At 34.1% G+C, this 14,930-nt stretch overlaps 2 protein-coding genes across 2 annotated transcripts in view; one reads left to right on the top strand and one right to left on the bottom strand.

Moving 5' to 3' along the window:
* The first annotated feature begins 2,724 nt into the window (after positions 1-2,724).
* On the top strand, positions 2,725-5,326 carry mRpL41 (mitochondrial ribosomal protein L41). Its single transcript, XM_043036657.2, has 3 exons — positions 2,725-2,945; positions 3,416-3,516; positions 4,649-5,326. Exons 1-3 carry the CDS (start codon positions 2,774-2,776, stop codon positions 4,865-4,867), a joined length of 492 nt encoding a protein of 163 aa, XP_042892591.2. The 5' UTR covers positions 2,725-2,773; the 3' UTR covers positions 4,868-5,326.
* A 1,067-nt stretch (positions 5,327-6,393) lies between these two features.
* Klp64D (kinesin-like protein 64D) overlaps positions 6,394-14,930 on the bottom strand; it is a 25,158-nt gene continuing 16,621 nt past the window's right edge. The window contains exon 11 of the mRNA XM_043000804.2: positions 6,394-10,935. Coding sequence (XP_042856738.2) covers positions 10,795-10,935 — 141 coding nt within the window. The 3' untranslated portion in view covers positions 6,394-10,794. The remainder of the gene's footprint in view (positions 10,936-14,930) is intronic.

The raw sequence follows: 14,930 nt of genomic DNA, 5'->3' as shown, positions 1-14,930 counted from the left end.
AATTGAAGCTCAGGGTCTATCTTTCCCACGTGGCCTAAGAGAAAAGGGCATTGCCTGATCTATCAACTGACATGCATTACATTTTATGTTTCTAATATTCTACAGACCTTGTTGAAAGTTAGCTGGAAACCTGGGCCCACCAAAATGGTCTCCAATTGGATCCCACACCTACTAAGGCCCTCAGCTCGTTAGACACACTGATATTGCCGGTTGTCTCATTTAGGGCCACTATATTGTATTTTTATTAAAGTGTGTATGGAGGGTAGCATGGTGAGAGCATTAATATTCGTCACAGAACTAATTATTATTGCAATAGCGTTGAATACTAATTGTAATTTTAGTAGAATTATAGGTAATGGGACATGTGTGTCGAAGGATGAGGATGAGTTAGCGGGCCTGTGTGTGTGTATGTGTGTCTATATATATATATATATATATATATATATATATATATATATATATATATATATATATATATATATATATGTGTGTGTGTGTGTGTGTGTGTGTGTGTGTGTGTGTGTGTGTGTGTGTGTGTGTATGCGTACGTGCGTGCGTGCACGTTGTGCATGTTTTCATGCTTTGTATATGAAAAGGTGGGAGCCGAGTCATTTGACTTTGTGTTGTTTATGGTAGTGTGACTGATGATATGTGTGAGCAGGGGGTGCCAACGTGCAGGCAATTGCTTTTTAAGGAGTTTTGCGCATGTGTGTGTGTAAGTTTAACTTTATATGTGTAATTATCTTAGTATGTACAGTGCTGGGAAAATTAATAGATAATTCTGGCCATCGAACTGATTCATTCACATTTTTATTGACAGAAGGAAATTTTTAGACAGTAAATATGTTTTATTGTTTTTCCTTTATACATATATCATCTCAGTATTTTGTGGGACCTCCTTTGGCTCTAATAACTGCTTCAACACGTCTTGGCATGCTTCTAATGTAGTCTTGTGCTTTGTTCCTGATATCTGGATTTCTGTGCCAATTTCAATTTTGCTGACTTCATCTTATAAGTCTTTCCATAAACTTTCAATATGATTCATATCTGGGCTATTTCCAGGCCAATCAAGCACTTTGATGTTAAGATCTTTTAGATGACTAGAAACTCTTCTGGCTGTGTGACATGGGGCCTCGTCATGCATGAATATTCCGTCAGGAAACCATTCACGAAATTGGGGTACCAGGCGTTTATTTATTATGTTAAGGTATCCGTCTTGATTCAGAGCGCCATCCACGATCTCTAAACGACCTGTACCTTGTACAGATATGATGGACCAGACCATGACTTTGGAAGGGAACTTTACTGCAGTCTTCTGACAGTCAGGATGGTCCTTCTCTTTTGACGTCCTCCTCACAAATTTTCGCCTATCACTCAGTATTTCCATCATTGATTCATTATAGAAGCATACCTGGATGCAAACAAAACAAAGTAATTGTTTTTTTTTTTCACTCAAACTTAAATTACAGCTTTGTAAACCCCAGTCTTCAAGTGGGTTTCATCAAACATGAATTGGAACAAAGACATTTTTTTTCAATTTAGATGCAGCATCTTGAATCAAACATGAAATATTCGCTATTTTATTTAGAGAAATGGTTATTTTAATTAATCTGTGTAGAAAAAACAACGAATTCAGCAAAATTTAATGCATATTTACCTTTTCCCAGTCATCAGATGTCCAGTGGCTGTGTGCCTTGGCCCAAGCCAGCCTTTTCTTCCTCATGGCCTCGGTTAGTCTTGGCACTCTAGTTGGCCTACAGGCACGGTAACCCAGCTTTTTCTAACAACTGAGGGTGTAAATTGTACATCATAGTTCACTAAGTCAGCTGCTAGTTGTCTTGACGACTTTGAATGGTATTTTCTTACCTTATCAACGAGAATTCTCTCCTGTCTTGGGGTGGTACAATATTTCCTTCCACACTTTCCGACACGTTTTGGCTCGTAATTTTCGATATTTTCAATCTTCCTTTCACTCTGTACACACTAGATAATGATACACCAACTTTATGAGCGATTTCTTTACAGTCGAGGGATGTTTCTTGTAGATAAATTTCGATTGCTGAAAAATTAGCCTGACTCAAGTCTTTTCCTCTGCCCATGATGCTTCAACAGGTTATCCTTAATGACTTCTACGACTAATTATGGGTCAATTGATACTGGGACATTGGCACACACATTAGGTAATATAAACAATGATTAGTAACCGGAAACCGGAATTCCGGGAACGTGGATATGTGTGGAAATGGTTTAAGAACTCAAGGCTGAGGGACGAGGAAGTTTTGTGTGGAGACGAGTAACAATCCAAAAACATGATTTTTATCATTTAAAACTAATATAATCATTATATAATCAATTATTTTATGTAGATTAACGATTTCTCTGCATTATTACAAAAAATAGGCAATGTAAGTAATGTATTTGTGAAGATATGAGGTGTTAAAGGTAAAAAAGTGAAGAATCCCAAAAATTGTCTATTAATTTCCCCAGTGTGCAAGGCAACATGCATGTGCCCTTTTTCCTTTAGAGACTACAAATCCTTAAATCCGTATCAGATATCAGATTCTTAAAAATATACATAACTTAAATAAATGACACGGTTTTGCTTAAAAATCATCAGTATTCGCACAATCACAAGCAAAGTACAGGAAATAAAGAACATCTCACTGTACTGGATAAAAGACCGATTTTATACCGATGTAACAAATGGGCAACCCGGATTTAATTGTGAGCTACGCCGACGATCCTTCGGCTCCGGACATCAACAAACCCCAAGATGGCTCTTCCTTCAAGCCTTTCCCTGCTACAGACTCGAGTAATTTCGACCTCCGCCACAGCTTATGGCAAGAAAAACTTTAAAAAGTTTCTTATGTATGGCAAGAGAGGAACGAGACAGTTCAAGCAGCAACTGAAAAGTGATCCTACTTCGGAATTTCACAAGATATTCAGTAAGCACAAAGCACGTTCTTTTACGAGTTTTTAGCAATAGTTTTGTGAATTTCACTATTTCTGTCAATTTCATTTGTAGAAGAATGTCAGTATTGCGATATGTTTTGGAATGAGGACATCTTTAAATGTAAATAAACAAAGACCAGAAAGTACACGTATAATATCATTAAAAGGAATCTGCAGAAGTCAATATAAGCTCACAGATCTTATCAAAGATACACATACATTGACCCTAAAGATTGCCTCGACTTCTACACTTTTGGCATCCCATGAATATCATAGTTTCAGCACCTACTACTAACAATTTTAAGTATGAATTTTGAGTGTGCTGTTATTTGAGCATTTGACCTACGAAATCCACATCCTCACACTGATTATTTAGTTTTGAAATTAGTCTGAGCCTCTGGGATTCATTCCACTTGGACCTCTGCCGTTTCATATTAATTGTTTTTCTTTTGCTTATTTGTAGGTCGTGGTGTGAGGCCCGTTGGTGAGCTTGTAGGAAAGAAGTATCAAGTGATTCCTGAAATGGTTCCAGAGCTTATAGTGCCTGACTTGGAAGGCTTTAAGGTAAGGTTTCTGCAATGTAATTATTCTTGTTGTGATTGTCCTCTTATTATTTGTACTATATGCATGATAGATAGAATTACAATTATGAGTATAATATATTTATAGATATATATAATTATATAATTATATATGATTATATATAAGTATATGTAAGTAGGATAACCATGATGAAATATCTCCTAGGGGAATATTTCAGCTGAGGGGGATTCACTCCACTTGGACCTCTGCCTTTTCATATTAATTGCTTATGCATAACACCTAGATAGATAGCATTATAATTATTTGGCAATTTTGTTTGATATGCTATTATATGTATTTATATTTTTTTTACATTTTCCAAAATTCATTTTTTAGAATACAATTTTTATGTTGGACTCCTCCTCCCCCCTCTCTCTCTCTCTCTCTCTCTCTCTCTCTCTCTCTCTCTCTCTCTCTCTCTCTCTCTCTCTCTCTCCCTCTCTCTCTCTCTCTTTTCCTCTCTCTTTCTCTCTTTCCTCTCTCTTTTCTCTCTCTTTCTCTCTCTTCTTTCTCTCTCTTTCTCTCTCTTTTCTCTCTCTTTCTCTCTCTCTTCTCTCTCTCTCTCTTTCTCTCTCTCTTCTCTCTCTCTCTTCTCTTCTCTCTTTCTCTCTCTTCTCTCTCTCTGTCTTCTCGCTCTCTCTCTTCTCTCTCTCTTCTCTCTCTCTTCTCTCTCTCTCTCTCTCTCTCTCCCTCTCCCTCTCCCTCTCCCTCTCCCTCTCCCTCTCCCTCTCCCTCTCCCTTATTAATTCATTTATTAATTTACTTAATTATTTAATTACTTACTTATTATAAGATCTGCAGTCATATTAGTATGGTATTTTGATTTAATATTTACAAAGAAATATTCAGAAATTGAAGACTATTATTACAATGTTTATTAACCCATTAACGATGGGTGGCAAGATATCACATCAAGTGGTGGCAGCACCAGCCGGGGACAAGATATTTTGTCATGGCTATCCTCCTGGCTGGCGCGCTGGGTAATTGGGCATATAGTGCTTGGCCATGGCCAGTGTGGGCAAATGGCCTGAGGCATTAGTCTTACGCGTTTGAAATATCCCAGCTGTAACATTTCAACTTCATACAAAAGTACATTTTATTCTAAATTTTACAGCTCAAACCCTACGTATCCTATCGTGTGCCAGACGTAGTCCAGGGAGAATTCCGTCCCCAGGACTTGTTCCACGCAGTTTACAGCCAAAAGATTGCAGAGGACTTCAAAGCTGGCAAGTTAGACGAGGAAGGCAGACCGCTGGAGCCATCTGAGGAGGAACAACTTACTCCAGAAACTGCGAAGGCGAAGGCACTGATGATAGGATCGGACAAATTCTGAATGTCCTTTGAAGAAGCATGGTTATTACAGAGAAGGGTATTTGCTTCATGACATCTATGAGAATAATCATAATTCATAGGAAAGGTTATCCAAGTATTGGAAGATGTGAAGTTTTAGCTTCATGCAACTTTCTGAATATCTATGAATTTAATTTTTATAGATTTTATTACTATAAGTAATGATAATACTGTTATTATTATTATCATTTTTGTTACTACTATTACTATTATTATCACTATTACTATTTATGTTATTACCATGTTATTATTGAATACTGATTATTATTATTGTTACTTATATCAACATTGTTTTCATTATTTTACTTTTTTATTTATTTATTTTTATTTTCTGCTAGATGTGATGCTATAGCTGATGTTCACTTTGCAATTGCCCTGTAAATAAGGTGTAAAGTTACTTGTTTTGTACAAAGTGTATATCAAATTAAAAGTTTTGAAATAATTTATATTCAATGAAAGAACCTACATGGTTAATATGATATATGAATATGATAGTTAAAATAATTAATCAAGTATCATTTTCATATATCATATGTTAACCCAGTGGAGCTGGCATATTTTGGAGATTTTGTAGTAAATGTTCCCTACATCTGGGAAGGTTTTCTGAGAAAGTGTAATAGCTCTGGGATTACTGTTAACCTTAATGGGAACATCATCATTTGAGGGTTTATCCTTATTGTGAGGTGTATAATTTCCATTTCACTTTTTAAAGATTGTAATGGGTTAATATAGTTGTATATCCTGCATATATTCTGAGTATGTGGGTTAGACTATGTAAAGGAAATTAATTGTATTTACAGGAGGATGAACCCTTTTTTTTTTTTAATTATCTAAAATGTGAAAAAGGAAAAACCAAGAGTGTAATTTTGGTTTGGAGACAATGCTACTCAAGGAGGCAGAGGTAAAAGGCAATATATATGTCAGACATTATGCCCTTTAAACATTTCCTTTATACTTTTAAACGAATCAGGTCACATTCAAGAATGTGGCTCTTCAAAGTAGAAAAAAAGTCTAATAGTGCCCCTTAGCTTTCAAAAAAAGAAAATGAAATGATCTTGTGCACTTCTTCTAAGAATATCTTTAGCTATATTATTTATTATCGGATTTATGCTAAGAATAGGAAACAAATTGATCTACTTCATCAATAATACATTATCATAATGATGATAATGATTATGATTGTGGTTTTGACTAAAATTGTACTATACAAATCACATAAAAGATTAGCAAATAACTTAGGGTAACTGAAGTCACAAGTGTAACACACTAGTGTTCGAAATCACGGCACATATATATGTTACCTGGCATTTAGGAAAATATATTTGTAATCATGTGTCTCCTTTTGAAATGCATAAAATACTACATTTCATTGGAAGATATCATATCCTGGTCATTGTTTTTAGTTGATCACTGAGTTGCTCAAGTTGTTATTGTTGTGATTAGGATTTTTACAACAATACGAAAAAAGGTAACACACTACATACAAGGGATTAGGCTAATGTTGACAAATTAAATTTTCAAATTTTATTTTTGTCTTGGACATCTTTACACTTGTACATTATTATTTCCTCCAAACAAAACTTCTAAATAATTATGTAAAATTAACATTAGTACCATTGTATTGAAAACAGATAAATTGACTATTACTGGTTAAAGACTTGAACATAGTATCATAACATCTCATACCAATTGTTTAAGTTAAATAGCTATTTAGATATATAAATACATGATAATGGCATACTAATGTAAACATTTAACTGAGACGACGCAACTATTTTTTAAAAATGAGATCATGATTTGGTTCTCATCAATTGATTTAATCTTCATGCAGTAAAGAATTCTGTCCATTATAAATACACACAAAGTATTGAAATAATTCAGTTCTTGCTTCTAATATCCATGACTAATACAGACACTTCACTATCAGCAAAATTCAAATTACTTAAAGCTAAATAGGGGGGGGAGGGGTTAAAATTCAAAACTATAAAAATAAAAAAAGTAAAGAAACAAACTAGAGAAATATAAACCAAAGTAACCAACAAGTTTATCATTGCCTTAATGTGAGTTATGCATGTGATGTGTTTGTCTCATCAGATAAATAATGTAACTTGCTGTATACTCTGCATTCCTGTGAAAAGTGGCATAGTTATAAATTCAGCTTTGTTCATACTATTCTGTGATTAATATGATTTATTAATGAAGCACTGAAGAGAAATGGGACAGGAATTTAACTCAATATCTTATTAATAATATATGTTTTCAGACTGAAACTTGCCATCTAGTTACTGAAATTAGACAAGGTTAAAGAATTATTCTTTCAACTTTCATGTATTACATAAATCATTTTGGATCAATTAACATACAATCTTCACTTCCATAAGTACAAAGGAACAAACTATCACTAAGCAACTGTATCTGTGAGCATGTGAACCTGTCTAGTTAGCTGCTGTTTTCCTAATCACAGATCATCTCTTAATGATAAATCTTTGCATGATTCCACATTTAATTCATGTTCATTACCATATACTAGATTCATGGTAAAGTAAATTTCAAAAATTATTTAATTACAATAATCTGAGACTATATATATTTTTACATCAATAAACATGCTTGTGATTCTCAATTTACACTATACAGACTATTATATGAAAGATGTCTTCAGAATACACTTGGTCACCTGAAAGAGAATCATATCTTAAGTTAATCACAGACATTAGGGGCCTGTGGCTTATACAATATAAGGCCAAATGGAAATATTTTTTGTGCTTAGTCTATCCATCAATAACAGAATAGTTACCATAAGCTTTACAAAAACTCCTGGATATACAGAGCAAGTTCACTGTGTAACCCATTACAAGAGTTTGCACAGAACCTTAGCTTTAACTACAAAACAAATATGAAGTCTTTGCAGAGTGGACTAAACAAGGTTTTTTGTTTTCACTATCTATCCACCACATTATGTGACCATGTATATGCTGACAAATATACAATCTCAATGAAACTCATTACAGAAGTGGAACTATTTAGTGTGAAACGGCAGTGAATCACTAATCAATAAATAACTAAAATATAAAGTGCATACCTTCATATGTAAGGTATGAATCATCCTGAAACAAAATTACAGATCTAAATAAAGCATAATATGTAAACAGAACCTGAACCAAAATTATCACAGCTGCAATTATCTTCACCTTCAAATATTCACAAGTTTTAAAAAGCTTAACTGCATTCTTTCGACTACAAGCTTTACAAATTTGAAAAAAGATATACAGAATAGAATCGAGAAAAAAATTATAGACACTTCTGGCCATTTAATCCATTATTTTCTTCCATCTTAAATTATTGATGTGACCCAACCATTCTTGTAATGCAGAAGCCATCTTACATTCATCAACCATTTTAAGAAACTATTCAGGGGAAAAAAAGACCAATTATTAATTCAATTTGTGCAAATCATTATAATCATCTACACAAACAATCTCAGATCTGGGATAGCTGCACAAAAGTGAGATTATATCTACTTTTTCACACACTACTGCCAATTTTCAAGGGGTTCTGAATGAGGTTCCTCGCTTTTTTTGACCAGTATTATACAGTATGGACAATGTGCTACAGTGCTTTTCATTTCATGCTCTACTACCACAAGAGTAACTGGCCAGCACCACCACACATACCCTTTACATGTGCCCATGATATTCACTATCCACCAAATAGATTATTTAATCCTAGTATTCAAATTCTTTGTATTTCCATTCTCAATTTACAATGTACATTGATGGTCAAAAATCAACATCCCCCAGCACTGATACTCTAAAACAACAGAAGTATCATTGAGCTGTCATGTGTCACAATGACCAAAATTTCTCAAAGCCCTCATTTACCTTAAAAATGCATATTCATGTATTGCCACTGATTCAGTATTGTAATACAATTAACCCCTTCCCGATGGGACCATTTTGGCTTAAAAAGACCAAAATTCCAGGACTCTAGAACGCATAAGTGTAACGTGTCGGGATTCTCGGCCGCACTGGCCGGGAGCCAGCGTCCTCCCGCGTGCCGGGCTAAACAAAATAACGCGTCCCCGGCATGTAGCCCAAAAAACACTAGACCTGATATCTAGTCACCCATCGTTAATGGGTTAAAAAAAAAGAAAAAGAAAAAACAACAACAAAGTAATGGAGTAACAGCCACTCTTCCACTGTCCAGGGGAGGGTTGTTGCTTTTGACCATCGTTGTATCCCCCAAGCTAGAAGAACTCCCCCCTTCCCCCCTCACAAGTGATATGATAACCCAACTACATGTTGTTTCATGGTCCCATCTATCCTCACGCTGATTCTTATAAATTCAATGTTAAAGCATGTACCCTTTCTCATTGTACTACTATTCACTTCTTCTCTCATACCCCCTTGCATTGCAGCTGAACTGATCTAATTTAATAAAACAAAATAATATATATATTTCACAATTGTTTTCCTCTCTCTTTGGCTCCTTATGATCAGAATGCAATTACTCTTGGATAAACTACAACAATAATGATAATAACAGCACAATGTAAAGAACCAGAAACTGAGGAAATAAATGCCTCTTAAATGAGTTAAAAGAACCATTTAGTCTTTCAAGCACACATACTACTACACACAAAATGACAGATACTCTGACCTACTCATGGGAACTGTTATGTATGGAGGAAATAAGTCAATTATGATTAATAAATAAAATAAAATAAATCATGTCATAAAAGATGTGACTATGTGGTATGACTAGATATGGAAACACTTAAAAGAGGAATGCAATGACATGTCATGGCTCTTTTGAGAGAAATCCAAATGAAACAGGATGGATACACAGTTGTTCTTTCCTCTCTAAAAATCCAGTATTATGCACTACAATGGGAAAGAATCCATATAATAAAAGTAGAATTATTGGCCTATGAACTTGAATGATGGTAATTTCTTGGGCACCTTTGTCTGAAAATCATTATCATATAGATCCATATGAAAAGTACAAAATAAAAAGAACAAAGTAAATACACAGGGCACTTATATTGAAAATAAATAGCAGAAGAAAATGTAAAGAGATGACATTGCTACGACCCTTTGAAAAAATTAAACAAAAGCATTATTGACTAGTAAGTTCTCTTGAATCTGCTTCAGCAATAACATTCACCTTTGATCTACTTAATCATGGCATTTTGAAATGCATTTCTGTTCTTTTAATCAATTATCTTTCTCACATCTGGATACTGCATTATATGAGAAAAAATATATAGAACCCTATTAGTTTATAAACATAAACAAATAAGCTCTCATACAAATACATGCATGCTTGCAAGGATTATATTTGCCTGTATACAGGCTGTGACTTAGTTGATGAGAGATTCAGATATAGAGTGAGTGGCGAGAGAGAGACAAGCATACACGCACACACGTATCTATCCAAACATACTTACCATCACATTACCAAGCAAAGTAATTAAGTATACTAATGTTACTCTATGGCTGTGGCTATTTTACTATGAAAAATCAGGTAATCTTACCCAAAGATCTAAACTTCCTTCATTCCTTATCATTTCTTAGATTAATAAAAAAGTGATAGCAAAATCATTCAAAAATTACCATCAAACCTCTTCTCCACATTTCATTCTCGTAATAAAACAAAGTGGCAATTTCCACCTTCACCTCCTACCTTACAGCAGATTACTATATCTACCACTTACAAATCTCATTTCCTTATATTCTCTTTTGTTCCAGTTTGATGTACAATACCAACCGTGAATAACAAAATGATATAGTTTGCCTCTTGTTGCTGGAATCCTATGGCTCTTATCCACCTCTGTAAATACTGCAAGTCTTCAACCCTCGAACATCTAACTCATCCTTTGAAAACAGGCAATTTGGACATGGGTCGTTGCTACTTGTCGGCCTTCCTCGCAGACCTGGCATGTTTGGGTCTCGGAATGCCTGATTTCTTTCTAAGTGGTTTGGCAGCAGGTTTTGTGTATACCTCTGGACTGTATGTCTTGTAGACCTGCCACATATCCCCATCTTGGTTCTGGAATGTAAAGCAAAGGGTTATATGGCATATGTCATGGCTCAGAATTATCGGCTGATTTTGAACCTATCCTCAAGATATGGCTATTAAATGTTGACAACACCAAGAACTAAACTTCTGTTCTACATGAATAACATTTTTATAATGTATGCATTACAATGCAATTTTGTGTATATGTGCCCACATGCACCTTTTCATCTTTTTAAAATTCTCTCATGGACTTGAAAGCTTTGTCCAACTAACATATGGGTCTGCTCTCTGGCCTCCTACCCTGTTGGCAAAGTACTGTATTTCTTCATTCATAGGAGCCATTTTCAAGACTATTTTTTTTAGGGTCAGCATTTAGGAGGTTAATACAGGTGTATGTATGTATATGTATGTAGATCTGTTTCTGTGTATTTGAGCCTGTAAAAGCAAGGAAAGATACATGTATGTAAAAGATAAAAGATACAAAAACCTTTAATTTCAGTAGCACAGATTTTTATCTATGACTTCAAAGCATTCAAGTAGAACAGTGTCAAAATTCTCAGCTTCGAGAAAACACAAGGATTACTACCCAGTTTAAGAAATAAACTAACCATGAAAATGGTACAAGAGCAGGTTTTCGTACTGTATGCTACCAAAAACTGAACAACTACATTCAAACAAAGGAAATGCATCTGGGGAATTCATATATTATTTGAGTGATTCAGTAACAAAAGGTAGAATTACTGTTATCTTCTCTCTATGCAAAGGTAATAACTATATAAGGATTTACCCATAAAAGCAAGAATCATACATACATCAATAGCTCCACTATATACTTAAAGGCATAGAGATGGTGTATCAAAAAACAACTGAATCATGCAGCAACATAGAGTTATAGTGAAATGATTACTATCCTGATGATGGATTTGAATATGTCAGGAAAATAATCATTTCACATCAAGATATGTTATTGAGGCAAAAATAGAAGTTTATACATAAATACGAACATGAATCACCACCAATAACAATTGCATTTCCAATAGGATAATTATATAAATCAAGCCAAATTTACTCAGAAATTAATAAAATGCACGCAGCTTTCTATTTACACATTCTGTAAACTTCTACTATCTACTTCCCCTTTATCAAAATTCTATTAACATATGATGCCTTGATTAAAAGAGCAGTGAACATTCCTCAAAAGTAATAAATCTGATGAAAACAGAGACAAAAATTTAAGTAATGTAGAAGTGATCTTTAACCTTACAATATTTTTCAATGTATTCTGTAACACACAGATTTATATACTATTTGATGAGGTTATTTCTAAATCCTAAAGGACAATACATAATGAAGTACTTAAATACACATTATAAAGAAGTAAATAAAGAAAAGCAAATTGAGGGGTGGGTGGGTAACATGTTCTTGGAAGACTGGACAAGGTGAACTATGCCCACAGTCTGTTGACAAAGTGTCAAAAGATTTCTTGTGTGGAGAGGTTAATAACATATCTTTCAATACATAAAACATTTTAGCATAAACAAGATGGGACAGAAAAAACGGAAGAAGTAAATATTGACAGAAAATCCCTATATAAAGTATATAAAATGTATTGCTATAAACAGATGAGTCCCATTTCACAAAAAATCAAATACTAAAGCACAAACATCAGTAAAAGTACTTTAAAATAAGCCTAATAATCAGACAAAAGCATTATTTCTATCATAAAAAATATACTGGTCAATGAACTTCAATGTTTCTTTAGGCATTCACCAAACATTTTAATATACCTGTATACATGAAGCCTACCAATAATGATATTGGGCAAAACCAACAAGATTAACTATACCATTGGTATACATAACAAAATATCACAGGCAACGATAACGATAATTGAAAAGCGAGAACAAAAACAATGAAATATTAACAATGACAAAGATAATCTAAATAAATTATTATCAATAAAGTATATATCAAATAAGATACGTAACTGGAATCTAAAGTAATGACACAAGCATGAGCCAAAGCATTAACCCATTGATAGCGGATGGCATGATTTGCTGTCAAGGCAGCATCAATCATAAACGTGGATGGCACCGTGCCATACAACGTAAACCCGCCACATGACATATTTTATTAATACTGCGGCCAATGGGTTAATACAATGATTATCATATAGTAAAAATCTAAACTTTTTCTTAGCGCTTGTCAATTGATAAATAACAAAAAAAAATCCAATATATAAATTAATTTTACATTTCATTATAAGACCAGACTTGGGATAGGGTATGGAGGGCCATATCCAAGGTCTCCTAACTGACTTAGTGATTACAAGAAGCTTAACTATTTTCCTCATTTTAAATCCTGGACAAAATAGAGCCTTCCTTCTTTAATAATTGAGAGAGTTATTTGTCAACAATAATGATAGTGTGGACAACTGTCCAATACAACCACATGTGGTGAGATATAGTAAAACTTCTCTCCATGCCATGACTTTCTCTCATGAAGGGCTTTCAGAAATACAGGATTCGTCACACACTAGTTGTTTTTGCTTTCTCCATGATTAGCTAAGTGCTTGTATGATGTATATAACCCTATATAAATCCACCACTATTTAATGCTATCAGCTATATAAGCTTTATTGTTACATCAGCATTCTTCTAAACAGTTTTTCCAGAGGTAATTTGAACAGTCAGAAGATTAATCTTAACCCTTTTCCGACAGGGCACGCACTATGCAAAAACCCCTATGCCGGGCCATTGCAATACTGCATTGGAAACGTCACACTGGCATGACGCCCCGGCATCGGGAATTTAGCTGTGTCACACGAGTGTGACGCACCGTCGCCATAGGGTTAATAAATGTAAATTTATTAACCTCAAATCAGTAAGCTTTCCAAAGAGAGATTTCTCATGAAGCTGCCGTATTTCTTTTTCTTTTTTTTGACAAGAAAAATGTGTATATACAATGGCCACCACAATGTGTATATGCAAACATACAAAATATGCAGAATGTGGTGTAAGGGAGTTCTTAAAATAATAATAAAACAACAAATAACAAGAAGAAGAAAAATAAAGAGCCTCCTTTTTATGAAACCATGTGTATAGCTGTTTCTACTTTGCAATATCTTTTAGATTACTTTTTATCAATCTATAAACCAATTGATTTTTTTTTTGCTTGATACAGCCTACCATAATAAACAACCTTCTCTATTTCTGAGTAAACAATGTCCTCAAAGAATAACAGCAGAATGCAAAAACACATTTAACCCTTTCCCGACGGGGCACTCGCTACGCGAAGACCCATATGCCGGGCGATTGCAATATTGCATTGAAATCGTCACACTGGCTTGACGCCCCGGCATCGGGATTTTGGCTGTGTCACACGGGTGTGACGCACCGTCGTCATAGGGTTAATTAATTAGTTTATTTTTATATAGTGAAAGAGCAAACTAAAGAGAAACAATCAGAGAATCTGTCTTTATATGATATATGAGTTTGCACAAGTAATTGCAAGAAAAGGAATATATCACTGCTGTTAAAAGGAACCATGGATTTTTTTTATCAGTTTTCTATATACATAAATATAGATTTCATTATACAAATATTTTTCAAAAACGATACCAAATTTACTTTTTCCATATCAATATAACAAATATAAACAGCATAACTGTTAATAACTCAATGTAAAAGGAGAGAAATAGAGAAATACCAATGAAGACCTCAATAATTAAAAAAAAAAAAAATTACATACAAAAGAGAGACAGAAAAAAAGGAAAACGAGGAAAGAAGAAGAAGAAGAAGAAGAAGAAGAAGAAGAAGAAGAAGAAGAAGAAGAAGAAGAAGAAGAAGAAGAAGAAAAAGAAGAAGAAAAAGAAGAAGAAGAAGAAGAAGAAGAAGAAGAAGAAGAAAAAAAAAAAAAAAATCTTAAACAAGTCCTGATGATGCCCAAAGACGCGTTCATTGATAAGCAGGCAACTACACACCAAACAAAAAGTAAAAAGTAAACAAATAAAATGATATATCTTA

This window comes from Penaeus japonicus, unplaced genomic scaffold, assembly GCF_977035675.1.
Source record: "Penaeus japonicus unplaced genomic scaffold, GWHDUDI00000001_assembly GWHDUDI00000035, whole genome shotgun sequence".
NCBI classification, from domain to species: domain Eukaryota; kingdom Metazoa; phylum Arthropoda; class Malacostraca; order Decapoda; family Penaeidae; genus Penaeus; species Penaeus japonicus.
The sequence above is the reverse complement of the archived record's forward strand: the minus strand, read 5'-3'. Positions and strand labels throughout refer to the sequence as shown.

Coding starts and splice junctions, on each gene's coding strand:
- mRpL41 (XM_043036657.2), top strand. CDS start 2,774: ATGGCTCTTCCTTCAAGCCTTTCCCTGCTACAGACTCGAGTAATTTCG. Junction 2,946..3,415: donor GGAATTTCACAAGATATTCA/GTAAGCACAAAG, acceptor GCTTATTTGTAG/GTCGTGGTGTGAGGCCCGTT. Junction 3,517..4,648: donor CTGACTTGGAAGGCTTTAAG/GTAAGGTTTCTG, acceptor TAAATTTTACAG/CTCAAACCCTACGTATCCTA.